At 38.0% G+C, this 27,927-nt stretch overlaps 1 protein-coding gene across 5 annotated transcripts in view; it reads left to right on the plus strand.

Annotated features, from left to right (window-relative positions):
• TM9SF3 (transmembrane 9 superfamily member 3) overlaps positions 1-27,927 on the plus strand; it is a 58,896-nt gene that overhangs the window by 7,179 nt on the left and 23,790 nt on the right. For all 5 annotated transcript variants that reach the window (XM_081551132.1, XM_081551134.1, XM_081551133.1 and 2 more), the window contains 6 exons: positions 2,111-2,306; positions 16,257-16,379; positions 19,201-19,361; positions 20,373-20,450; positions 25,217-25,348; positions 27,553-27,719. In XM_081551132.1, the coding sequence (XP_081407258.1) occupies positions 2,111-2,306; positions 16,257-16,379; positions 19,201-19,361; positions 20,373-20,450; positions 25,217-25,348; positions 27,553-27,719 (857 nt within the window). The remainder of the gene's footprint in view (positions 1-2,110; positions 2,307-16,256; positions 16,380-19,200; positions 19,362-20,372; positions 20,451-25,216; positions 25,349-27,552; positions 27,720-27,927) is intronic.

Here is a 27,927-nt window from a genome sequence, read left to right on the forward strand (position 1 = left end):
TGGCATATGTATATTTTTCAAGCCCCTAAAGTAACAAGAGTAGTTATGAATGGGGATCTATGGGTACATTAAGACCTTCGATTGGTTTCTTCCTACATAAAGATTATCTACAGTTTTTCTGGATTCGCTTGAAACAGCTTGTGATTTTCCATATTGTTATTCATCCCAATCCTTCTGTGCCAAAGCAAAAATAATCATTCTTTTACTGTTGCTACAATAACTCTTTTTACCTTAACTGTAACATTTATTTCTTCACTGTTAATTGTTTACTTTTCTGGCTCCACTTAGGACTGTGAACTACTTACAGGACAAGATTTACCCTTATAGCCTTAACACCTAGTACTATGCTTAGTACATGTGTCATGTATTCAAAAAGTCAGGTAGTTTTTTATTTCCTTGATGAGGTACCCAAATGATGTCTTAGGACAATGAGACATTATGTTTGAAGATGATTAGATTTAAGTCCTAGTTTGATGGTGGTATGACTCAAAAGAGGCAGATGCTTTATATAAAGAATAGACAAGTCAATGGTTTTTGGAATGCAGAGGGGCTTGAGGTTTGAGTCTCTGTGTCTGAGAGGATAATACCATTAGAAAAAGTTTTGAGGGGTTGCGTTTGGGTGGGATGAGTTTGTTTGGGAAATGTTGGATTTTGGTGGAAAATGTTTATTCATTTTAGATGGAGGAAAAGTGAAGTGAAAGTCACTCAGTTGTGTCCGACTCTTTGCGACCCCATGGACTATCCATGGAATTCTCCAGGCCAGAATACTGGAGTGGGTAGCCTTTCCCTTCTCCAGGGGATCTTCGCAACCCAGGGATTGAACCCAGGTCTTCCACATTGCGGGCAGATTCTTTACCAGGTGAGCCACAAGGGAAGCCCAAGAATGCTGGAGTGGGTAGCCTATTCCTTCTCCAGGGGATCTTCCCGACCCAGGAATCGAACCGGGGTCTCCTGCATTGCAGGCAGGTGCTTTACCAACTGAGCTATGAGGGAAGCCATTAGATGGAGGACTGGGAGTAATGTTTGGTATTTGGGCTGATTGGATAGGTTTCTCTTTTAAATGCTCCATAACACCCTGCTTGATTATAATGGCTCATTCAGTGTCCATCTTTTCATTTAGGCTCTAAGCTCTAATAGGGCAGTAAATGTGTCTTGTTCAAAGCTGTCTCAGTTATGAACACAATTATTGGCACATGGTAGGTACTCAGTAAATAATTGTTTGGTGATATAAGTTCTGCACTGTTAGTTGACAAGCTGCATCTTATGTTGTCTTTCATTTATATTGCTAATTAGGATTATTAGTTTTAAAATTACTCAGGTAACCACTCTTCATAGAATCGTTGGAATTTTAAACTTGAGGAGATCTTAGAAATCTTTGGCAGTTTTCCCAGCCGGACCCTGGAAAGGTGAAGTCACTTACCCAAAGTCATTGGATCACAGCCCAAGTTTAGCTACAAAAAGTAATCACTGATGGGTAAAAGCTATAATTGTTTATTCAGAGAAATTTGCATGCAGTAGCTGTGTTTCAGGCTGATAAAGGGAAAGATAGATATGACTTGGATGAGTTGTGGAGGTTTTGTAGTATGGCTTGCTCTTCCTCTTCTTTGGTCATTTCCTCCCTTTGACCAATAATTGTGGGGGAAAAAAAAGGTGAAATTTTATTTGTGCTTGCTGACAGACAACATTAGATTTTTGGAGTTTTCCAGCGATTAACATTAGGTTCCGGATAAACTACTGATTTTGTTTCCTTCTCCCTTGTCCATGTTAGCATGGTGAATCATGTCTGTTCTAGGTTTATCATTATTTGATAGTGTAAATATTAAGTATAAACATATTCTTACAGGTTATTGGAGTTTATTTAAACAGTATCTTCTATAAAACAAAGTCTGGCAAACATGAATCTGCCTGAGACCATAATCAGAATATATCATTCTAAAATGCACCAAATTTCATGATCATCATTTTGAAACAAGCTTCCAGCATTTTATTTTAAAGCTTCCAAAACGGAGATAGTACATTTTTGTTTAGAAAAAATAGCAAAATATTCCCTTAATTTGAATTAGATTTTTTTTAAAAACATATTCTTACTTGCTTTTTTGGTTTGTTTCAGTATCAGGATAAAGAGGAAGTTGTCTTATGGATGAATACTGTTGGGCCCTACCATAATCGCCAAGAGACATATAAGTACTTTTCACTTCCATTCTGTGTGGGGTCAAAAAAAAGTATCAGTCATTACCATGAAACTCTGGGAGAAGCACTTCAAGGAGTTGAATTGGAATTTAGTGGTCTGGATATTAAATTCAAAGGTACGTAAACCTTAATAGTCCTCGTGATAAAAGTTAGATTGTAGACCAGGGTTTCTCAACTTTGGCATTATTGATGTTGGGTCCAGATGATTCTTTGTGGGGGGGGTGGGTGGGGGTGGGCTGTCTTGTACATGGTGGGACGCTGAGCAGAGTTCCTGGCCTCTACCCACTAGATGCCAATAGCACTTCCCAGTTGTGACAGTCGAAACATTTTTAAACACTGGTAATCACCCTTGTTTGAGATCCACTGCTTCAGACTCTAAAAGATGTTTTTATCTTTAAGTTATGTGTATCATATTTAGAAAAGTATATTAGTAACTAATAAAGATTTGTTTTGAATATTTATAAAATATTAATGGATCTTGTTAATAAAATTACATTTCCTTAGCATATTTATTTCTGAAAGGTGTTTTCTAGTAAATCCTTTAGTGATTGGACATCATGTGTTTGGGGAAAGCCTTCATAGATTCCTAATAGAGTCATTTCCAGAGGTACAGAGATGTAATGGGCTGTATGGATACTTAAAAATTACGTGTGAAGAGTCTCAAATTCAAATTTGTACTATTGGCTCAGTGTATTTATCAGTGTTGTAATGCTTTATCCTCTCAATACCCGTTTAGTGTGGTTTAAAATTTTAAGTCAAGGACTTGTTAAAATTGGGGGAGAAAATCCCCTGTAGCTATTATATGTTTTATCAGTGCCCAAGAGTGTGTTTATACTTTTTATTTTTCTTTGTGAAGTTTGTCCCAGCAGGTATTTCCTGCATGGACATTTTCACCTGGTGGGCAGACACCTGAGTAATTGAATATTTGCAGGATCTTTGATTAGGTGTCTTGATGTCTGAATAGAGCATGGATCTTGTAATCAGAAGCTTTGAATTTTAAACCTGTTTCTTTTATTCTATTGATTTTAGTAAAGTTGTTTACTCCAGTTTTAACTTTATTGTCTACATGTATGAAATGAATAGTAATGGCCCTCTGATATTTTTAGCCTTTTGGGAAAAGAGTGTGAAATGAGATATTTTAAAGATAATATTTTGAACATAATGTTTAATTTTGATGTGTTAAATTCTGTTATTTTTAGGATGTTTTTCCTTATTGTTGAAAATAGGAATATGCATTTGCATTTTTTTCTATATTATTCCTTGGGATTTAATTATAAAATTAAGTTATAAATTTAAACCACAATGGCATGGCCTGTAACTTTATGAATTATTATAAATGTGCCCTGAGGCTTGTTTTAATTTAATGAGGTAATTTATTTAATCAGAAATGAGGAAACTTAGAATATATGGTCTTTGAGAGCCTCAATACTACATTTATTCACATACTCTCTCCTCTTCCATATTTGATACTCATGTCTAATTTATTAAAAAGGAACCAGAGAAAGACTAGGCAAAAACCGTTAGTCCTTCGTTGCTACTATGAACAGATTTCATCCCTTTTTTGAAATCTTCACTTTTACTTACTAAAGAAGAGTTACTCATTCAGCTGTCTTAACGATCCTTATTTTATTAGTTTCTTGAGGCTGAGATGGAAAGATTATTTAGATAGAGGGGTATGGTTTTCATTGGCTGTAGAAGTGGAATTTATTTTCCTTTCAGACTAAACACTTCTAGATGAAAAGAATCAGAACTGGCCGATGTTACTCCTTAAGAGTCGGCAGTTCCTTGGAGTTCTGTCAACCCTGCACTCCAGCACGGATATGCTGCTAAAGGAGCTGCAATGTTACGTGGTCCAGATGCAGTAGAAAATGCCGATTAGATTTCTCTTTCAGTTGTAGATCCTTGCTCTCCCTGTTCAGAGATAAAGTTGATCATGCTTTGAAAAGTGTTTTGTGGGGTTTCTTGGTTGTTCTTGTATCGTAGACTTTTAAAGGTGGGATGGACCTTACAGATTGTGTCATCTTAATTTCCTCTTAGGGAGGCCCAGAGATGAAACGATTTACTTAAGGCATATTACAGCATGCTAATGCTTGTGGAAACTTGAGCCCTCTGTCCCTGTGTGAACTGTAGAAGTATTTATATTGTTCATTTTTCATCCCTTAAGTATTTGATTTTTAAAGGTTCTTCTGAAGGCATTCTCAAGTAAGACAATACAATTTTGGAAATACTGTGACACTAGGAAAAACTATCTAGATACAGATACAGATACACACTTAGGCATGCATTCACACAAACGTAAGTTTTTTGTTTTTTTTTTTATTTTATTTTATTTTATTTTATTTTATTTTTTTTTTTAAGTTTTTTTTTTTAACCTAGTAGATTCTGTCAGGCTAAATGGATTGGTGGTGTTTCGTAAAATGAAGGTGACTAAATAGATGATTTTAGGAAACTGATGGTGGTGCAGTGGTAAAGAACCTGCCTGCTAGTGTAGGAGACAGAAGAGGCTCGGTTTGATCCCTGCATCAGGAAGATGCCCTGGAGTAGGAAATGGCAACTCTCTCCCCTTTTCTTGCATGGAGAATCCCATGGATGGAGGAGCCTGGAGGGCTACAGTGCATGGAATTGCCAAGAGTCAGACATGACTAAGCATTCTTAGAGGAGAAGATGGTAGTTTTGAGTCTAATGTAGGATACCCCTCTTTCAAGATTTTAATTACAACTTTGCTTTTTCCTTCCTTAATAGTTTTTATACTACCACTCAACAAAATGCTACATTGAGAACATTTAGGGAAAGTTAGAAAGAAAAGGGCATACTCAAATTGGGTATCTTGGAGCAAGACTTGAAATCATTACCCTATAATTTTCAAGGGTACCTCCCTCTAGGAGTCTTGCTTTTATGGAGTGGAAAGAACATGTGCTTTAGAGTCAGAGAGACTTGATGCATCTCAGCTCTGCCTCTGCGTATCTGTATGGTTCTGGACAAATTATTCAGCCTCTTTAATCTTACTTTCCTTATCTGTGAAATGAGGGAAATAATATTCACTTGATAGAATCATCAGATTTAAATGAGATAATGCATGTACTTCATTTATCAAAGTTCCTGAAAGTTTACATTCAGGAAAAGGTCACTGTTATGAATACTAATAGCACATAGTGTGTGTCTGTACTTCAGACTTGATTTTGTATTAGGAATCACGAAATGTTAATTGACTAAATTATAAAATTCAATTATAAAACAATAATTGAGTTTATTGACTATAGTATAGGATTTGACTTATCCTCAGCTGCTGCACTAGCCTGCTGGGTGGGTTAGTTACTTCCACAGGGGCAAGGACAATTGAATTCTTGTTCACTGTTGCATCCTTAGCTATTAAGTTATAGTGAGCTCTAATAAATTGTCTGGCACCTAGTTTGTGCCTACTTGTTCTTTATGATAATTGGTTCATTATGACTGTTAGATCTGGAATAGTTATTTCTGTTTGTTTGTTTAACTTTAAAGTTTTTATTTTATATTAGGGTATAACCAATTAACAATGTTGTGGTAGTTTCAGGTGAACAGCAAAGGGACTCAGCCATACATATACATGTATCTCTTCTCCCCCCAAAACCCCTCCCATCCAGGCTGGCACATAACATTGAGCAAGAGTTCCATGTTCTATACAATGGGTCTTTATTAGTTATCCATTTTAAATATAGCAATGTGTACATGACCTTCCCAAAGTCCTTAACTATCTCTTCCCCCTGGCAACCATAAGTTTGTTTTCTAAGTCTGTGAGTCTCTTTCTGTTTAGTAGGTAAGTTCATTTGTGTTTTTTCTTTTTAGATTCCACATATGAAGGATGTCATTTGATATTTCTTTGTCTGTCTGGCTTACTTCACTCAGTAAGATGTAAGATGGACTCTCTAGGTCCATCCATGTTGCTGCAGATGGCATTATTTCATTCTTTTTAAAGGCTGAGTGATACTCCATTGTATATATGTCCCACATCTTCCTTTTCCATCCCCGGTCAGTGGACACGTAGGTTGCTTCTGTGTCTTGGCTTTTGGAAGCAGTGCTGTGGTGAACATTGGGATGCATGTATCCTCTTGGATCCTGTTTTTCTCTGGTTATATGCCCAGCAGAGGGATTGCAGGGTCATGTGGTAGTTCTATTTTTAGTTTTTTAAGGAACCTTCATACTACTCTCCATAGTGGCTCTACTAACTTACATCCTCACCAACAGTGCAGGAGAGTTCCCTTCTCTCCACATCCTCTCCAGCATTTGTTGTTTGTGGATTTTTTTGGTGATGGCCTTTCTGACTAGTGTGAGCTGATATCTCGTTGTAATTTTGATTTGCATTTCTCTAATAACTAGCAATGCTGAACTAGAATAGTAATTCTTAAGCAGGGGAGGTAACCAACCACTCCATTCCCTCTCTTACAAGAATTCTTGCAGTATAATGAACAATTAATATAAATATTAATTGTTGAAAAGTTGATGGCTTCTAGAAGATTCCTTCTTCCTGTTTATTTTATTGATCTTCCCTTGAATTTTCTCTTCCTTGAATATTCCAAGTTAACAGAGAGGTTAACTTATCTTACTGGTACTTCTTCTATTTCTCTAGAGTGAAATGGTGAGTACTGCAGATATGGAGATATACCAGGGGCTGTTTAAGACTCTTGTGTATTTCTAATTCAGTGATTCTCAATCTTGTCTATTTTCATCCTTGAAATAAACTTATAGAATGTATTATACCTATTTTTCAGACGAGGAAGTTGGGGCCCAGAGATGAAGTAAACTTGTTTAAGGATTCACAGGTGAAAAGTGAGGGAGTGAGAATGTGAACTTAGCAGTCCAGCATTCGAGTTTGAGCTTTAACTAATTTGAGTTTTAACCACTCTGCAGTATTTCCCTCCAGATATCTGGCTGGGATGGTACAGCCTGATTGCCAAAGGGTGGGGAAAGGGCTTGGAAGGCTGCAGGTCCTTCCAGCCTGAATGAAGATTTTTGTTTTTGGTAGCCCCACCCCATCTCCAGTCCCTGGATTCTCCTGTTCCTGCTCTTCTGAGGCTGGAGCCTCTCTGCTGAAGTTCTCTAGGGCAAGTGCCTTTGGTCAACTGCAGGGGCAAGTTGAGGGTATTCATCTGGTTGTGTGATGGGTGGAGGAGGGGCATCCGAGTTCTCCATAGAGGTAGTTTCATACAGTGTGTTCAGCCCTGTGTCTATCTGTCCTCTACCTCTCGACGTCTGTGGTGCCTCCAAGTCCAGAGAGCTCCTCCTGTGTCCTATGACAACAGTCCTATCATCCCTTCTGTTACAGTTTTCTGTGCCTTATTAGTCATTGCCATCTTCTATTTGTTTTCCATTTCCTCAACATTCATTGAAATCTTTTCTCACTGTCTTCCTTTCTGTCCTTGTGCACCTACATTATTTTTATTCCTTTATTGACATTTTAATGGAGTTGCAGAAGGTAAAAGACACTTGTGGTTAATCTGCCTTGTTTAATTGGAAGTCTGAGAACTTGATGCAATATTTTGTTCTGTTGGTTTCAACTGAAGTGTTTTTAGCTCAACCAGGCAATTTGAATCTTATATTGAATCTTGACTAGATATTTTGACTTCATGGTATTAGCAATTTTTTAAACTTTACACTAACTGAAAATTTGATAAGCATGGTCTTTGTATAAGTTCTTATTCAAACCATTGCTGACGTTGTTTTCTTCAGATTGACATCTGTCTTTTGTTTTCAAAACAATGTGTGTGTGTGTATATATATTTTTTGCTTTTAACAGTGATATAGGATCAATGTACAAAATTTAGAAACTACAGAGAAGTTTAAAGAGTATAAAAATCACCTGGATATAAATACTAGTAATAGTTTCTTCTTTTTTTTCTGAGCATCTTTACAATCATTTACATTATTTAAGATTTTGAATATTGGGTTCATGTTATTAGTATGATTTTAGAAATGTATTTAATGAGCACTTGCATAATGTTTATTATGTGCCAGATACTGTTCTGAGCACTTGCTCATTTAATGTTATGTATTAATTAGTTTTTAATCTTCTATTTTTATTAACATGAGCTTGTCCTCAGATTGTTAATTACTGTTTAAAATGTGTTTATTTAGTTTTCTGTAAGTGGATATTATAATTTCCCCCCATTTTCCAGTGGCAGTTTACTCATTATTTTCTTTCCTTGCTTCCCCCCCCCTTTTTTCTGTTAGAAATAATGATGCATTTGTCTATACTAGCACATAAGTATTTTATTTCATCTTTGAATCTTTCATTAGGTTAAAGTCTTAGAAGTAGAATTACTGAATCAAAAGGTATACATGGCAGTTGTTTTTACATGTTGCCAGATAGCCATCTAGAAAAAAATTATACAGTTTATCCTGCCAGTCAGTTGGGTCAATTAATATTGTTTATGTATATGGTTATTAATTAACAGTGAAAATGCCAGTTTTTCCGGTCCTCTTTTAAAAGGTTCATTCAGCAGTTTTTGAGCGCTTACTGTATTCCAGAGCCCTATGGTAGGCTCTGGGTATACAAAGTTGAGTAAGAACCTCTGGCTTCAGGGGTCTGTAGACCCTCTGGAATTGTACTCTTAATTTTGAGTGAATATGCATTTCAGGGGATAAGTGAGCTATCACTTTCATTGAATTTTCAGAGAGGTACTTATAGTCACTATCTGTGACTATATGGGCACTTGCTGTCCTTAAAACAGCTCTGGGAGGGAGATAGCATAGATGTTATCTCTTTTACAGTTGAGAGACCTGAGGGTCACAGAGGTTAAGTAAATTGCTTTTATTCACAAAGGTAGTAAGTAATGATACCCAGGCTAAAATCCAAGTTTCTGCCCATTTCTCTATCATTTGTCTATAGTGACTTCATGAGAAACTTTGCTGAGTGCTGCTGAATTTGAGATAGAATATTTTTGATTTTCCAATTCAGTAATGCTATCAAAAGAGAAAGTAAACAAAGGAAGGCGTGATATGTTCTTAGAGAACTCATGAATAATTATCACATTCTTTTTTCAGTGCTTTCACTGTCTATTCAGTTATTAGTCTGGAGTGTTGTTGAGAATTGATGACAGATTTACTGGCATGTAGTTTCCAGAATCTACTCTTGCTTTCTGTTTGGAAGATCAGTGTTGACATTTGCTACTTTATAACTTTGGTTTTCTTCTTTTTCCCCCATAAAAAAAATTTGCATTGGTAAGATCTTAATTGCGTCCTCTTCAGGATTCATAGGTGTGTATTTCATGTGAGAAGAGTATGTTGTTGTTGTTGTTGTTGTTTAGTCGCTAAGTTATGTGCAACTCTTCTGCGACCCCATGGACTATAGCCCACCAGGCTCTCTGTCCATGGGATTTCCCAGGCAAGAATACTGGAGCAGGTGAGAAGGGTATATCCTATTGTAATTTTAAAGTCATGATTTGTGGCGATGGATTTTTCAGATTGTGTTCCAGTCATGTAGAGTGCTGAGTGGTGATTTGGTATATTCAGAAACATTACGTTCCTTGTCTTCAAAGTGGCTCCCTCCAGAGGGAAGTGCTTGTTTCAGTTGAGCGACCAAGCTCTTCATTTATTGGTGATGTTTGTATTTGCTTACATGCCTGCAAGAAGAATTTCATTCAAATATGATGAACCTAGGTCCTTATTATAGCCTGCCATAATGATGTTTTCTCTTTTACCTCAGTATTTATTTTCTAGATTTTATATCACTGAAAGATACTATTCAAGACTTCTTTATCAATCCTTCTGAGATACTCAGCTGAAAAATTTCATTTGTTTATATTGGTATTTTCTCCTTACACCCACACACATCCACCCCTCCCCCCCCATTCACAGGCAGATGCATGTATGTGTGCATACTTAGTAATTTCCTTTGTCAAATAAATGGAAAATCATGCTCTTAAAATTTGTTAAAACGTTTTGTTTATTTGTTCAGTGCTTGCTCTGTGCGGGATACTGAAACAGGCAGAGCTGGGGCTGAAAAAGGTTATGATCAGTTATAGACATTGCTCTCAAGACCTGATGGTCTTTTTGAGCAGCTGAGGTACTGGTGTGAGATTCTAGGTGGTGCAGGCCTAGGTGCTGTAGGAGGTATGGAGAGAAAGCCATGGGGCTTCAGTGAAGGGGCAGGCTCTATGGTTTGAGCAGTGAAAGGGTTGGGGAATCAGAGATCACTCTGCGGGGGACAGGGTTGAGGAATGGGAAAGATTTTAGGATAGACATGTGATGTGGGGTTTACTGTACAAACCGAAAAATCTAGAGGCCCCGAGAGCACAAGGTGTGTGGAAACTGCAGGTGGTTGACTTTGGCTGAAGTATAGGGAGAGAGGATGGTAGATAGTTAAGAGAGGGTTAAGCTAAAGTTCAGACTGTGAGGAATCTTTTCAAAGCTTTATATGGGTAAATGTCATATTGTATACCTCATAACTTCATCGGGGAAACTACTGCATTGTTAATGACAGTTATCAGTGAATGTCTGATTTAACACACGGACTTTGATGGCCTTCCAGAGGTAGCTGTGAGTTCTCCCACGGCCACTGGGGCCATTTGTTGCTGCTCAACCTGGACCTTCCTGTGGTTCTTGCTCTCCCCTCTGTAGCTCCAGTTGCCTGCTGACCTTGATGCATTAACACAATCTGTGGAAATCCCATTTGGAGCCCTCTTGCTGGCAGTTCTCTTAGCTCCTTTTGTAGTAATCTCTTTCTTAATTCTCCCTTCCTTCTCCTGTGCTCAGTCTCAGTTTTTGCCATTATGAAAACCCTAAATTTCCTGCTGCCTTGAAAGAGCCTGGGTAGAAAGAAAACATGTATAGGAGCCATTGTTGTTGGATTGTTGTTGTTCAGTCGCCCAGTCATGAACTGGAGCACACCAGGCCTCCCTATCTCCCACCATCTCCCAAAGTTTGCCCAAGTTCGTGTCTATTGCTTCAGTGATGCCATCCAGCCATCTCATCCTCTGACACCCTCTTCTTCTGCCTTCAATCTTTTCCAGCGTCAGGGACTTTTCCAGTGAGTCAGCTGTTCGCATCAGGTGACCAAAATACTGGAGTTTCAGTTTCAGCATCAGTCCTTCCAATGAGCATTCAGGGTTGATTTCCCTTAAGATTGACTGGTTTGATCTCCTTGCTGTCCAAGGGACTCTCAGGAGTCTTCTCCAGCACCACAGTTCAAAGGCATCAATTCTTTGGCATTCCACTTTCTTTATGGTCCAGCTCTCATAACTGTATGTGACCACTGGGAAGACCATAGCCTTGACTATACAGATCTTTGCTGGAGGAGTAATGTCTTAGCTTTTCAACATACTGTCTAGGTTTGTCATAGCTTTACTGCCAAGAAGCAAATATCTTCTGATTTCATGGCTGCTGTCAGCATCTGCAGTGATTTTAGAGCCTAAGAAGAGGAAATCTGTCACTACTTCCACCTTTTCTCCTTCTATTTGCCATGAAATAATGGGGCCGGATGCCATGATCTTAGTTGTTTCAATATTCAGTTTTGAGCCAGTTCTTTCACTCTCTTTCTTCACCCTCATCAAGAGGCTCTTTAGTTCCTCTTCGCTTTCTGCCATTAGAGTGGTATCATCTGCATATATGACGTTGTTGAGGGTTGTTCTCCCACCTCTCTTGATTCCAGCCTGTAACTCATCCAGCCCGGCATTTCTCATGATGTGCTCAGCATATAGATTTAACAAACAGGGAGATAGCAGACAGCCCTGTCTACTCCTTTCTCAATCCTGAACCAGTACTGGGGTCTAACTGTTGCTTCTTGACCCACATACAGGTTTCTCAGGAAACAGGTAAGAAGATCTAGTATTCCCATCTCTTTAAGAGCTTTCCACAGTTTATTATGATCCACATAGTCAAAGGCTTTGGCATAGTCGATGAAACAAAGGTAGATGCTTTTCTGGAATTACCTAGCTTTCTCTATAATCCAGTGAATGTTGGCAGTTTGATCTCTGGTTCCTCTTCCTTTTCTAAACCCAGCTTGGACATCTGGAAGTTCTTGGTTCGCATAATGCTTTAGCCTAGCATACAAGATTTTAAGCATGACCTTACTAAGTCATGAAGGGCTTCCCTGGTGGCCCAGACAGTTAAGAGTCTGCCCATGATGTGGAAGACCCAGGTTCAGTCCCTCAGTTGGGAAGATCCCCTGAAGAAGGGAATGGCAACCCACTCCAGTGTTCTTGCCTGGAGAATTCCAATGACAGAGGAGCCTGGTGGGCCAGAGTCCATGGGGTCCCAAAGAGTTGGACATGACTGAGAGACTCCCTTTACTGGCGTGGGAGATGAGTGCAATTATCTGATGGTTAGCACATTCTTTAGTACTATCCTTCTTGGGAACTGGGATGAGGAATGACCTTTTGCAGTCCCATGGCTACTGCTGGGTCTTCCAGATTTGCTGACATATTGAATGCAACACCTTGATGGCATCATCCTTTAGGGTTTTGAATAGTTCTACTGGAATTTGTTGCATCCACTAGCTTTATTAACTAATTATTATTAATATTTATTGTTAACCCTTGGTGGCTCAGATGGTAAAGCATCTGCCTACAGTGTGGGAGACCCGGGTTCAATCCCTTAGTCAGGAAGATTAATATTTATTAATTATTTATTATTATTGTCTAAGCTTTATTCCTAAGGCCCACTTGACTTCACTCTCCAGAATTTCTGGCTCTGGATGACTGACCACACAATTGTAGTAATCCGGTTCATTTGGATCCTTTTTGAACAGTTCTTCTGTGTATTATTTCCATCTTTTCTTGATCTCTTCAGTGTCTACTAGGTCTCTACCGTTTCTGCCGTCTATTGTCCCCTTCTTTGGACAAAATGTTCCCTTGATATCGCCAATTTTCTGAAGAGATCTCTAGTCTTTCCCCTTCTGTTGTTTTCTTCTGGTTTTATACACTGTTCATTGAAGAAGGCCTTCTTGTGTCTTTGTAAGGTTCTTTGGAAATCTGCGTTTAGTTGGATATACCTTTCTCTTTCTTCCTTGCTTTTCACTTCTCTTCTGTTTTTTAGCTATTTGTAAGGCCTCCTCAGATAACCACTTGGCCTTCTTGCTTTTCTTTTTCCTTGGGATGGTTTTGTTCCCTCCTTCCTGTACAGTATTATGGACCTTCCTCCATAGTTCTTCAGTTCAGTTCAGTTCAGTTCAGTCGTTCAGTCGTGTCCGACTCTTTGCGACCCCATGAACCGCAGCACGCCAGGCCTCTCTGTCCATCACCAACTCCCGGAGTCTACCCAAACCTATGTCCATCGAGTCAGTGATGCCATCCAACCATCTCATCCTCCGTCGTCCCCTTCTCCTCCTGCCCCCAGTCCCACCCAGCATTAGGGTCTTTTCCAATGAATCAACTCTTCGCATGAGGTGGCCAAAGTATTGGAGTTTCAGCTTCAACATCAGTCTTTCCAATGAACACCCAGGACTGATCTCCTTTAGGATGGATTGATTGGATCTCCTTGCAGTCCAAGGGACTCTCAAGAGTCTTCTCCAACACCACAGTTCAAAAGCATCAATTCTGCAGCGCTCAGCTTTCTTCACCGTCCAACTCTCACATCCATACATGACCACTGGAAAAACCATAGCCTTGACAAGACGGACTTTTGTCGGCAAAGTAATGTCTCTGCTTTTAAATATGCTATCAAGGTTGGCCATAACCGTCCTTCTAAGGAGTAAGCATCTTTTAATTTCATGGCTGCAATCACCATCAGCAGTGATTTTGGAGCCCCAAAAAATGAAGTCTGACACTGTTTCCACTGTTTCCCCATCTATTTCCCAAGAAGTGATGGGACCAGATGCCATGATCTCAGTTTTCTGAATGTTGATCTTTAAGCCAACTTTTTCACTCTCCTCTTTCACTTTCATCAAGAGGCTCTTTAGTTCTTCTTCACTTTCTGCCATAAGGGTGGTGTCATCCGCATATCTGAGGTTATTGATATTTCTCCTGGCAATCTTGATTCCAGCTTGTGTTTCTTCCAGCCCAGCGTTTCTCATGATGTACTCTGCATATAAGTTAAATAAGCAGGGTGACAATATACAGCCTTGACGTACTCCTTTTCCTATTTGGAACCAGTCTGTTGTTCCATGTCCAATTCTAACTGTTGCTTCCTGACCTGCATACAGGTTTCTCAAGAGACAGGTCAGATGGTCTGGTATTCCCATCTCTTTCAGAATATTCCACAGTTTATTGTGATCCACACAGTCAAAGGCTTTGGCATAGTCAATAAAGCAGAAATAGATGTTTTTCTGGAACTCTCTTGCTTTTTCGATGATCAGCAGATATTGGCAATTTGATCTCTGGTTCCTCTGCCTTTTCTAAAACCAGCCTGAACATCTGGAAGTTCACGGTTCACATATTGCTGAAGCCTGGCTTGGAGAATTTTTAGCATTACTTTACTAGCATGTGAGATGAGTGCAATTGTGTGGTAGTTTGAGCATTCTTTGGCATTGCCTTTCTTTGGGATTGGAGCGAAAACTGACCTTTTCCAGTCCTGTGGCCACTGCTGAGTTTTATCCCTTAAATCCATTTGTTACCTTTATTGCATATTCACAGGGAATTTAATTTAAGTCGTACCTGGCTGGCCTAGTGGTTTTCCCTGCTTTCTTTAGTTTAAGCTTGAATTTTGCTATGAGAAGCTGATGATCTGAGCCACAGTCAGCTCCAGGTCTTGTTTTTGCTGACTGTATACAGCTTCTTTATCTTTGGCTACAAAGAATGTAATCAGTTTGATTTTGGTATTGATCATTTGTTGATGTCCATATATAAAGTTGTCTCGTGTTGTTGAAAAAGGATATTTGCTATGCCCAATGCATTCTCTTGGCAGAATTGAGTTAGCCTTTTCCCTGCTTCATTTTGTTCTCCCAAGGCCAAACTTGCCTGTCGTTGGATACAAAGCAATTTTCTTTACCCACTTTGAGAGTGAGAGTATTATCCTGTCCCTCTTTCATGGGACTTGAGTGTTTCTTGCTATCTTTGGTTTTATATTTTTGGGGTATCCACTCTGGGCTGAGCAGTAATGAGGGGAAGCTGTTCTTTCTGTTGAGGACTGGGGAGACAGGGTGGTGGTATCTGGAGTTACACCTCAGATTGTTACTTCTGGTCTAAATAACATTATAGATGGCTGTTGATTATGGTTTGGCTGCAATTTATGCTTAAGTTGTTTTAATCAGCATTGAGAAATTTGAGAAATTTAACATTGTTTCTTGGAGGAAGTTATTTTTCGTGTTCTAAATAACCAGTATTATAGTACAGGAGAACTTAAACATCTGTGCTTTCTATTTTGTTGTTAAGGTTGATTTCTCTCTTTTTTTTCCTTATTGCTTAAGTAACATAAACAGTTCAATCCTTTGGTTGGTCATATAGAGTGTTTTTCAGATTTTGTTTTGTGTAGAAACTAATGATCCTAAGCACATTTTTGAAAGGTTTATAAGAGAGAGAGCATCTGAACAGTATTTTCAGATAGGAGTATTTTTAAAAGCAGTCAAGAATGGAGATGACTCATCTCAAGGGAACTTTCCAGTAATTTATATACAGTGACACCTGCTGGATAGCGGTTTGCGTTTTAATCTTCCGAATTATGAAAAATCACTGGCATTTCTCATAGAATCTGTGGTTGACTTGCACTTCCAAGAATGTTCAAATGAATACTTATCTCAGAGATCTTACAGCTAGAAATTGTTGGCTTTACTTAGGATTATATTCTTGAGTTTTTGTATAAAATGAAGCTTTCCTATGTGTTCTAAGCTTTTCATTTCTGTTTTAAAATCAGTTTATTCATTTGAAAGTTTTTCTGTAAATGTTCTATATGATTTTCTTTCTATAAGAGATACATTCTTTACTAATAAATTATCTTTGAAAATAAAGATGATTAAAATTCTTTTATTGTGAATAATATTTATCTTAAACATACACAGAAGAGGAAAGAATTACATACTGAGTTCTCATATATATATCACCCAGGTTCAACTGTTATGAGTAGAAATTTCAACTTCAATAAATGTTGTTTTTGTATGTGCTAATTTTCCTGTAACTCTTCTGCAACCAAGAGTGCTGATTTGCAGTTTTTATTTTATGTAGATGATGTGATGCCAGGCACTTACTGTGAAATTGACTTAGATAAAGAAAAGAGAGATGCATTTGTGTATGCTATCAAAAATCACTACTGGTACCAGATGTACATAGATGACTTACCAATATGGGGTAAGTACTGTATGTTACATTTAAAATTTGGGGGATATTTGCATAATAAGCAAGATTTCTGTAATGACTATTCACTTGATTATACACTGAATCAATAAATGTGTTTTCACTCTTTCCACAGAATTATTTTAACACCAATTTTATATGGTCTCCTATTACTTGAAAGGCTTTTGACATTGTGTCAAACTTTACATGAAAATTTCTGAAAATATAATTTTTATACAGTATAATTTTTCAGATTCAAGAAATTAAAAGGTGATTTGAACAGTCTGAAATATTCCTCTTGCCTCCATTTTTCTCATATCTTATTTTGATTTATCAAATACAATCAAGGGGACTGAATAGGATTTTCAAATTATATTCTGGCTTTATCTCATGCAGAACTGTGATGGTATGATTTTTAGGTACAAGAGTCTCCTGAATGACTTGTTTTGCTAGTTCTGTTTTATCTTCCAAAAGTCTATTATGTTTAAAAATTTTTTTAACTTTTTATGTTTTATTTTTTTATATTGTATGTCTGTGTTCATCTGTGTTGATAGAGAGGAGCAATGGAATAGTAATACCAGTTTATGCGTAATCCAGACGTTGTCTGTGCCAGACTTGATGAAATGGCTTAATATGCAAAAGCACAGCCGTCTATCATAGCTGGCGTGTCTGATCACATTTTTCTCTTAGTTGCGTTTGTTGTTGTTGTTTGTTTTTTGATCTTTGGACATTTGTTCTTATATATAATTAGTACATATAGTTAATATTCTAATTCTTAAAATTATTAGCAGACTGCTGTATTCATGAGAAGCAAATTGCAAGACTGAACATATCAACTCAGAGTTTAATATGGTACTAAGATGGAATTAAGGACCTTCCCTGTAGCTCAGACGGTAAAGAATCTACCTGCAATGCAGGAGACCCGAGTTCGATCCTTGGGTTGGGAGGATCCTCTGGAGAAGGGAATGACAACCCACTCCAGTATTCTTGCCTGGAGAATCCCATGGACAGAGGAGCCTGGTGGGCCACAGTCCCTGGGGTCACAAAGAGTCAGACATGGCTGAGCGACTAACACTATGACTAAGATGGAATTTATAAGAAAGTTACTCTCAAGATATAATTGCATGCAGCATCATTACTGTGTTGCATGTTAATTAGGTGTAAATAGGAAGCATTTCATGTAAATGACTGTAATTAGCATAACAGACATTTCTGTGATCAGCTCTGAGGGTAGCCGGAAGATCTGCTGAATATTCGCTGAAGATTTCTGAGCCTGTAGTAAACTACAGGTTCTCCTAAAGGAGTAGCCTTTAATCTGGGTTTCCTCTTTTTGGTGAGAGAGCAAGTCCCTCTCCTGCTCTTTTGCATTGCTTATGGGTTTCCTGCCTGGAACCTTAGGCTTTTCCAGTCATTTCTTGGGCCTCCATAGCAACATGGCAGCTGTGTTTTCCTGTCTTAACATAAATCGTTTTTAGCTCTGGGTCTCTGCCATATTTAGGGCAGATACTTTTGAATGTCCTAGAATGTCTGAACCATGGAAAACCTTGTCAGAAAAAAATCTTTACCTGGCTTTTCTTGGGATAAAGGTTTTAGATCTTTTAAAAGTCCCTCAGAAAATACTTTCCTATTTAGTGTAATTGTGTCTCCACCCTCAGAGTTTTCAGAGTAGATGGGTAAATAAACTTCCATGAAATTAATTATTAGGATTTTATTATCCCACTACAACCTCAAACAAAATGCATCTGTATTCCTTGAACTTGTACCAATTAGAACAGCTTTGGTTAATAAGCAAATAATTCTTAATAAAAAAATGATCATTTTTTTTTCCCCTAATGCTTTCATGAGTTGCATTGACCATAGAGGGAAGACCCAAGGAGTAACTTTTAGAACCTAAGATTTTCTAATGAATCTATAGGCTTGGTATAGGGAGCATTGGATAACTAACTGACAGTATGAGGGCACAAGAGATGGTCCTCAGCTACTACCTGCTTCCTTGTTTGGGTCTTCTTTGTATCCCAAATTGTGATCAAAATGATCATTTTAACTATTGCCTCATTACCATTTATCTTCAACACTTCTGTCATTTTGTTGACAAAATCCTAGGGATAAATCTAAGACTTGAGGTGTAAAGAGGAGGCATTTTAAGTTAGGCTTCCCTGGTGGTTCAGATGGTAAAGAATCAGCCTGCAGTGCAGGAGACCCGGGTTTGATCCTTGGATCAGGAAGATCCCCTGGAAAGAAAATAGCAACCTACTCCAGTATTCTTGCCTGGAGAATTCCATGCACAGAGGAGCCTTGTGGGCTCCAGCCCATGGGGTCACAAAGAGCTGGACATGACTGAGCGACTGATACTTATATACATATGTGCAACTATTAGGAATGGATGATCATAGGTTATTAGAGCAAATACGAGACTGGACCTCTGGAAACCTTGGCTTTAATTTTAGTTTGGCCACTAAACTGAGAACCTTGCCAAATAGTAATATAGTGCTTCCTTGAAATTTTGAGATATCAGGGAATATAAAGTATATGGTCATAATTATTACAGTGAAGGTGTACTTTGAGGATCAAAGTATGAACTTTGAGGATCAAATTAATGATAGATTATGCTGAGCTGTTCATCACTTTTTTACCATGAGGTGAAAATAGTTTGTGTTTGCCAAGTAATTAACAAAGAGAAGTCGAGCCTGCAGCCTTTCCTTCTTCTAACCGTAAGGGATAATGGTAATATTGCTGTTTTTTATAAAAATGCTTTTTACTGAGCTTTTAGTTTCTAATGTGTTTTAAATATTAAGTGATGTTATGTACCTTGTATGAAGTGTTATTTCTTTTGTAGGTATAGTTGGTGAAGCAGATGAAAATGGAGAAGATTATTATCTTTGGACCTATAAAAAACTTGAAATAGGTTTTAATGGAAATCGAATTGTTGATGTTAATCTTACTAGTGAAGGAAAGGTGAAACTGGTTCCCAATACTAAAATCCAGATGTCATATTCAGTAAGTATTAAAATAATTGTATACAGGAAGAAGTGTTTGTGACTTAACATCAAAAATTAAGTTTTACAACTTCAGTAAATGAAAATGTAGCTTGAAATGGGATGCAAGAGAAATACTGCTCAGTATTTAATTTATATAGTAAAAATCTTATTAGACTGTATTTCCCCAGTGTCTGTAAGTAAGCCTGCTAAAAACAAGGAGATTTACTTTAGGTCTGTAGTAATAGATACCTGTTAGGCAATGGCAGGACCTACCAGTTGCTTTAGCACAGTTTACCATTCTACCTGAGCAGTTAGCTAACCCAGCCATGTATTCTCATGGTTACTTTTTAGCAGTACCCCTTGTCTTTCCTTTTTATTGTTGCAGATTAAGAGATGATGCTATGTTGAAAATTTCTAGATGAGTATAGTTTACCATATTTTGCTTTATCAGATGGAATAAAATGCTCCTGCAGAGTAAAAACCCTTTGCAGCTGTCAAGTTAATTCTGTTCTATTAGGATTAAAAGTAGTGGAAAGAAGAGAAATATGATGTAGGTAGCCTCTTTCTTTGTGAGTTTCTTTTCCTGGTAACTAGAATGAGTCCATTGCTATTAGATAGTTTTGAAAGTTTTTCAAGCTTTGTGCATATGTACCTAGTACAAATAATATTTGCATAGCTGTATTTATAAAGAAACATGATCTTTGTATTAAAACTAATGCAATCTAAAGACAAAGATGTTCAGATTCTTAATTTATTTTGTCTATTTAATTATTACCACCTTTATGAGGTCAGAGAATTTAACAGTTAATAGTCCTTGAAAACTGAAATGATCACTCTAAGTAAAGTCATAAGTTTTGTTAATACACAGGGAAGTTGGGTGGTTTCTTTAATCATATATTTCAACTTCTCAGATTGGTAGTAACTTTCTACCATTTCTCAAATTTCTTATTCTTAGAGTGTAAACCTTTTCAAATTTTGCTCAGAGTATTGTGTATTATCCTTGATATTCAAATTTTTTTTTTTTTTTTAGGTAAAATGGAAAAAATCAGATGTAAAATTTGAAGATCGATTTGACAAATATCTTGATCCATCCTTTTTTCAACACAGGGTAAGTAAATTGTGTACTTTAAGACATTCAGTATGTGCTTCAATCAGTCACATAGTAAGCAATTGCCATCTATGGGGCACAGTGTGAGGGCTGTGAATCTCAAAGGTTTAACTATAATGCTGATTTCAGATGTGAGCTCAGAGGGGCCCGAGCGCCTGTTAAAGTGGAGCTGCCGTCTGTGGGGCAAAAAAGCTGTGTTTGGAGAGTTGGAGGGGAAGAGCAGAGTACAGTTTGGGACATGGTAGTTTTGAAGTGTCTTCAAGACATCCAGATGGAGATAATGACAGCTAGTTGGAGCTGTCAAATGGAGTTCAGGAGAGAGGCCTGGGCTAGAGAGAGAAGTTTTGTGGTTGTTGGCATGTAAGTAGTATTTAAAGCTGTGAGACCGAATGCGGTTACCAAGAAAGAGTGTATATAAATAGAAGAGCACTAAGGACTGAGTGCTGGGAGCAGTAGTGTAAGTTTAGAGAGAAAAGCAGAAACCAGCTCAGAGCTCTGAAGAGATACTTGTGTGGTGTGAAAAAAGAATTGTATGGTATCCTGAAAGTCAAGAGAAGGAAGTCTGTCATGGAGGATAGAAAGATTAGTTCTGAATTGTTGCTGGTGGGTCAGTAAGATGAGTACTGACAGTAACTGTGGATTCATCTGGAGTAATCAGTGAACTTGACAAAGAACAAGTTTTTTATAGTAGTGGGGCACAATCTCAACAGAGCTGCTGTAAGAGAAAATGAGGGGAAAGTAATTGGAGGCAACAAGTCTGGCTACTAATGGGAGTGAGGAAATGGTGCAGTAGTCAGCAGGAAAGATGGGATCAGGAGGGAGTTGGGGTGTTTTTTGTTTTGTTTTGTATTTTGAAATGCAAGGAAAACATGTTTGTATGTTGATGGGGTTCCGTAAAGAATACAAAACTGATGATGGCAGCAGATGGGGGAGAATTAATGAACCTTTTTCATTGAGTATGCGGGAGTGGATGGGATCTACTGTGAAGCATTGGGATTGTTATACAGCGACTTACAAGCACAGACTTAGGAGCTCCAGCTGCATGTAAACTCTGTCTCTGTCGTTTACTGTAACCTTGGTGAGAGGACTCAGTTCTTTAGCTTCTTTTCAACAGTGAAGCAGGGGTTATACTACCTTGCAGAGTTGTTGTGAAACTCCATTTGACCGTGTTTATAAAACCTCTGGTATAAAACCTTCCATAGCAGGTGCTCAGGAAGAAGCAGCACTGGTAGTATATTAATCTCCACTGTTCCACTGTTTGTGGTAAACCGGGAGTGCTACTTTGAGGATTAGCAACACTAGAGGGTGCTGGAGGCAGCAGTTCATAGGGTTGGTCACTGCTATGTGACATCTCATTTCTTTATTGTTTTAAAGAAATATTTCCCTTGGTTAATAACTTCAGAATCATACAACATTTTATAATTTGGGGGATAGAGGAATATTATAACATGTCAGGTTATTAGTACTACATTATAATAAGTATTAAAGTTTGCATCTTTGATTAGAAAATAGAGAGCTTTGCTAGAAATTTTAACATTTGGGGGCATATCTTTCTTGTTACCACACAGTAACTATATAAAACTTCTTTTCAAATATTTGATTAATTGACTGAAAAAATTTGTGAGTTATATGTATGTATAATTTTTTCTCTCTTGTCCTTTTCTGAGTCATTAACTTCCAGAGTAGCAACAAAAGCAAATCTTTGTAAAAACCTGTTATTATATAGTACATTTATAAATCTTAAGAGATACTTTTGTGATAAACTTTATATGTGAATAGTTTAGGTTTGATAAGCAAGCTTCCTTGGTGGCTCAGAAGATAAAGAATCTGCCTGCAGTGCAGGAGACCTGGGTTCAATCCCTGAGTCAGGAAGATCCCCTGGAGAAGGAAATGGCAACCCACTCCAGTATTCTTGCCTGGAAAATCCCTTGGATGGAGGAGCCTAGTGGGCTACCATCCATGGGGTCGCAAAGAGTTGGACACGACTGAGCGACTAACACTTTCACTTTGATATGTGAAAAAATAGGGAATGTCACTGTAAGTTTTAGAATAGAGAAGCGATATATGAACATGATGTTTCAGAAAGATGTACTGGATTAGCTGTTACAGAATAGACTGAAAGGAAGGGAAAAGACCAAACATAAAGGTCATCACCTAGGAGGCCATTAGAGCTATCAGGTGAGAGGTGATGGCATGGGAATGGAGAGGAAGGGGAAAAAATGAAATGAGAGAGAAGAGAAATTTTGAAACTATCCATAAGGAAGAATTTTGGGGAATTAAAATGTAAAGAAATTGCTGGACAGTGCCACAGACATAGTTGAAGTCAGATGTGCTGCATCTGAATGTAATTTTTTGACAAATGTATGGGGGATTGGGAAAGACTAGAGATCTCTTCAAGAAAATTAGAGATACCAAAGGAACATTTCATCCAAAGAAAGGCTTGATAAAAGACAGAAATGGTATGAACCTAACAGAAGCAGAAGATATTAAGAAGAGGTGGCAAGAATACACAGAAGAACAGTACAAAAAAGATCTTCACGACCCAGATAATCACGATGGTGTGATCACTCATCTAGAGCCAGACGTCCTGGAATGTGAAGTCAAGTGGGCCTTAGAAAGCATCACTATGAACAAAGCTAGTAGAGGTGATGGAATTGTAGTTGAGCTATTGCAAATCCTGAAAGATGATGCTGTGAAAGTGCTGCACTCGATATGCCAGCAAATTTGGAAAACTCAGCAGTGGCCACAGGACTGGAAAAGGTCAGTTTTCGTTCCAATCCCAAAGAAAGGCAATGCCAAAGAATGCTCAAACTACCGCACAATTGCACTCATCTCACATGCTAGTGAAGTAATGCTCAAAATTCTCCAAGCCAGGCTTCAGCAATATGTGAACCGTGAACTTCCAGATGTTCAAGCTGGTTTTAGAAAAGGCAGAGGAACCAGAGATCAAATTGCCAGTATCTGCTGGATCATCAAAAAAGCAAGAGAGTTCCAGAAAAACATCTATTTCTGCTTTATTGACTATGCCAAAGCCTTTGACTGTGTGGATCACAATAAACTGTGGAAAATTCTGAAAGAGATGGGAATACCAGACCATCTGACCTGTCTCTTGAGAAACCTGTATGCAAGTCAGGAAGCCACAGTTAGAACTGGACATGGAACAACAGACTGGTTCCAAATAGGAAAAGGAGTACGTCAAGGCTGTATATTGTCACCCTGCTTATTTAACTTATATGCAGAGTACATCATGAGAAACGCTGGGCTGGAAGAAACACAAGCTGGAATCAAGATTGCCGGGAGAAATATCAATAACCTCAGATATGCGGATGACACCACCCTTATGGCAGAAAGTGAAGAAGAACTAAAGAGCCTCTTGATGAAAGTGAAAGAGGAGAGTGAAAAAGTTGGCTTAAAGCTCAGCGTTCAGAAAACTAAGATCATGGCATCTGGTCCCATCACTTCATGGGAAATAGATGGGGAAACAGTGGAAACAGTGGCTGACTTCATTTTTTGGGGCTCCAAAATCACTGCTGATGGTGATTGCAGCCATGAAATTAAAAGACGCTTACTCCTTAGAAGGAAGGTTATGGCCAACCTTGATAGCATGTTTAAAAGCAGAGACATTACTTTGCCAACAAAAGTCCGTCTAGCCAAGGCTATGGTTTTTCCAGTGGTCATGTATGGATGTGAGAGTTGGACGGTGAAGAAAGCTGAGCGCCGCAGAATTGATGCTTTTGAACTGTGGTGTTGGAGAAGACTTTTGAGAGTCCCTTGGACTGCAAAGAGATCCAATCAATCCATCCTAAAAGAGATCAATCCTGGGTGTTCATTGGAAGGAGTGATGTTGAGGCTGAAACTCCAATACTTTGGCCACCTCACGCGAAGGGTTGACTCATTAGAAAAGACCCTAATGCTGGGTAGGATTGGGGGCGGGAGGAGAAGGGGACGACAGAGGATGAGATGGTTGGATGGCATCACCGACTCGATGGACATGGGTTTGGGTAGACTCCGGGAGTTGGTGATGGACAGAGAGGCCTGGCGTGCTGCAATTCATGGGGTCGCAAAGAGTCGGACACGACTGAGCGACTGAACTGAACTGATGGGGGAAATCAAAGTCAAGAGCTTTGGGGACATTGAGAAACTATGGAGTACCTCAGAGTTCTCTGTACTGTGGATAGGAAGGTGGCTTAAGTCCATGGCACCCAACTATGATGGTTTAGTCTTGTCATTTTGATGAGGTTTTCAGATTGTTGCTCAGTTAGAAGGAAGGGAACTAATATTTATCGAGTATTCCTTGACCTGTGCCAGACAATGGTGACATGTGACTTACATATATATTAAAATGTACAAATCACTTACGATATAGTATCATTTCCTTCATTTTTGATGAAGGACAACAGGGGTCAGGGCCTGTGTTTAAACTGTGTTTTGACTCCAAAACCCATGTTCTTTCTCTGTAATACTGAATAGCATGCTCCGTGTGGCCAAATTGTACTTTATTTGTACAATTTGATTGTGATAATCTATATATACAGTATCATACTTTATCATACAGTATCATGCATCTGAAGTTTACTGGAAAGAAAGCCAATCCCTTTGATTACTCTTCTCCAGTATATTTTCATTTTGGATTTTCATGTAAAAGTTTTAGAAGATTTTTGTGTTTTTTTTTTTCTTTTGCATAAACATTCCATTGTCATCATGAAACCTGTGAATTTTGTAATTGGTATTTCATGTAAGTAATATTTTATTTTCTTTTATTCTAGATTCACTGGTTTTCAATTTTCAACTCCTTCATGATGGTTATCTTCTTGGTGGGCTTAGTTTCAATGATTTTAATGAGAACTTTAAGAAAAGATTATGCCCGGTATAGTAAAGAAGAAGAAATGGATGACATGGTAAGCAGGCATTTTATTAATACATTGTATTTACAAAATAATTTAACTCAAGTGTTTTTGAATGTTGGAGGTAGGTTTATAATCCTGAGATCAAATGATCTTTAGAATTCAGAATTTTCAGGCTTTAGAAAGATAAAAACTCCCAGAGCATTCTCTAATCAAATATTTTAATGTTTTTAAGTGCCCTGATTAAATGTCCTATAATCGAATACATTAATGTGTTTTCAGCAAAACATATGAATGTTCACCCTAAGTGGGACGAATAAAATAAACAGTGTAAGTAATCTCTTGTTAGTTCAGTCTTGAGATTTGCCACTAGAGAAGGATATGTCAAGCTTGTGAAACAGACTCACTTTTCAGAGCTTTTGGTTTCAGAATTGCAGCTAGGAGGTTGTTGATTTGTGTTGGTATCTTTCTAATGCTGCTAAATATTGCATAAAATTAAGAGTGGGTGGAAGGATTGATTTACATTTAGTTCAGATGGTTCAGAGGTTTGCTTTTGAAATTATTTTTACTAAATTATAGAACAGTGTTGTAAATGAGCAAAAGTGTGGTTTTTTTGTTTGTTTGTCTGTTAATTTTTTTGACCACACTGCACGACTTGTGGGATCTTAGTTCCTCGACAAGGGGTTGGACCCATGCCCTTGACAGTGAAAGCACAGAGTCCTGACCATCAGGGAATGTTAATGGCTATTCTTTTTTTTCCCCTTTTTTAAAAATGAAGTGTAGTTAATTTATAATGTTGTGTTAGTATCAAATGTACAGCAAAGTGATTCAGTTGTTAATGAATATTCTGTGTAGATATGCTCCATCATTAAATATGCTTGGAAAACAGTTAAATTAAAACTTTAATATGCATATGTGTCTTGTGAAATATCAGAGGCTAGATGAACTATTTCAGTTCAGTTCAGTTGCTGACAAAACATGGTCCACGGAAGAAGGGAATGGCAACCACTGCAGTATTCTTGCCTTGAGAACCCCATGAACAGTATGAAAACATAAAATATTTGCTGCCTCTCAAATATAGCTGACCCAGACCACTCCTCCTCCCCTGCCACCACCAAAGGAAACCCAGAGATTATCTTGAGGGACTGATTGATATTTCTTAAGAAACACTGTTTTAGATATTTGCTTACTCAGGTTGAAAAGGCATAATTGAATGTTTTGTTTAAAAAAGCACTATATACAGCATATTAAAAAGCAGAGACATTACTCTGCAACAAAGGTCCATCTAGTCAAAGTTATGGTTTTTCCAGTAGTCATGTATGGATATGAGAGTTGGACCATAAAGAAAGCTGAGCGCCAAAGAATTGATGATTTGAACTGTGGTGTTGGAGAAGACTCTTGAGAGTCCCTTGGACTGCAAGGAGATCCAACCAGTCCATCCTAAAGGAAATCAGTCCTGAATATTCATTGGAAGGACTGATGCTGAAGCTGAAACTTCAGTACTTTGGCCACCTGATGTGAAAAACTGACTCATTTGAAAAGACCCTGATGCTGGGAAAGATTGACGGCAGGAGGAGAAGGAGCTGACAGGATGAGATGGTTAGATGGCATCACTGACTCAATGGACATGAGTTTGAGCAAACTCCAGGAGTTGGTGATGGACAGGGAAGCCTGGTGTGCTGCCATCTATGGGGTCGCGAGGAGTAGGACATGACTGAGCGACTGAACTGACTGATAGACAGTTAAATAATATTTAACTATTCGATACATTCCCCATGTATTTTCTTAGGCTCCAGGCTATAAGGGGCATTTCTGCATTGCTAGGACATCTAGTACTGGTTTTAATCTTCTCTTTTGCTCTCCACCTGGGCCCTGGTCATACGTGAGCCATAGTCATGATGTAATGTCAAGAATAGCATCTGTAGGTAATGTTCAGAATGCTGCTGGACTTTTCTCCCTGTGTGACCATTTCTTTTTGCTCCTAGACCTTTTCTTTTTCCATTCTTTGAGATTTTCTGAGTACAACCAGGAGCCACCTTTCTGAGTTTCAGTCATATCACACTTTATAACATAATAAGTTATTAAGGCAGAAATTATTTTAAATTTGAAATGTCTTTTCTTGATATTTTGAAACTTTTAATAGCTCTAAGTTTGTAGGGAGGGAACTTACAACTGTAGTTGTAATATTTTAAGTATTTTATGTATTTTAATTTCATTCTGGATTATTTTCTTTTCTCTCAACACTTATATATATATAGGATAGAGACCTTGGAGATGAGTATGGATGGAAGCAGGTGCATGGAGATGTATTTAGACCATCAAGTCACCCACTGATATTTTCCTCTCTCATTGGTTCTGGATGTCAGATATTTGCTGTGTCTCTCATTGTTATTATTGTTGCAATGATAGAAGATCTGTATACAGAGTAAGTTCATATGTTTATAACTTTATTACTTTTTCGTTGTTCTTGAATAGTTTTAATAATTGAACCTTTAAGTCAATCATATTAAATATCTACTGATTCTAATTATCTTAGAATTTAAAAAGTATAAGTGCCATTATTGCAAACAAATAAGGAACAGTATTCTGCAGCTATAATAAGTATACTTTCCTGTTATCTTCTAAAATTTACT

The sequence above is a fragment of the Giraffa tippelskirchi genome, chromosome 2 (genome assembly GCF_054371585.1).
Source record: "Giraffa tippelskirchi isolate mGirTip1 chromosome 2, T2T-mGirTip1v1.2.pri, whole genome shotgun sequence".
Classification (NCBI taxonomy): domain Eukaryota; kingdom Metazoa; phylum Chordata; class Mammalia; order Artiodactyla; family Giraffidae; genus Giraffa; species Giraffa tippelskirchi.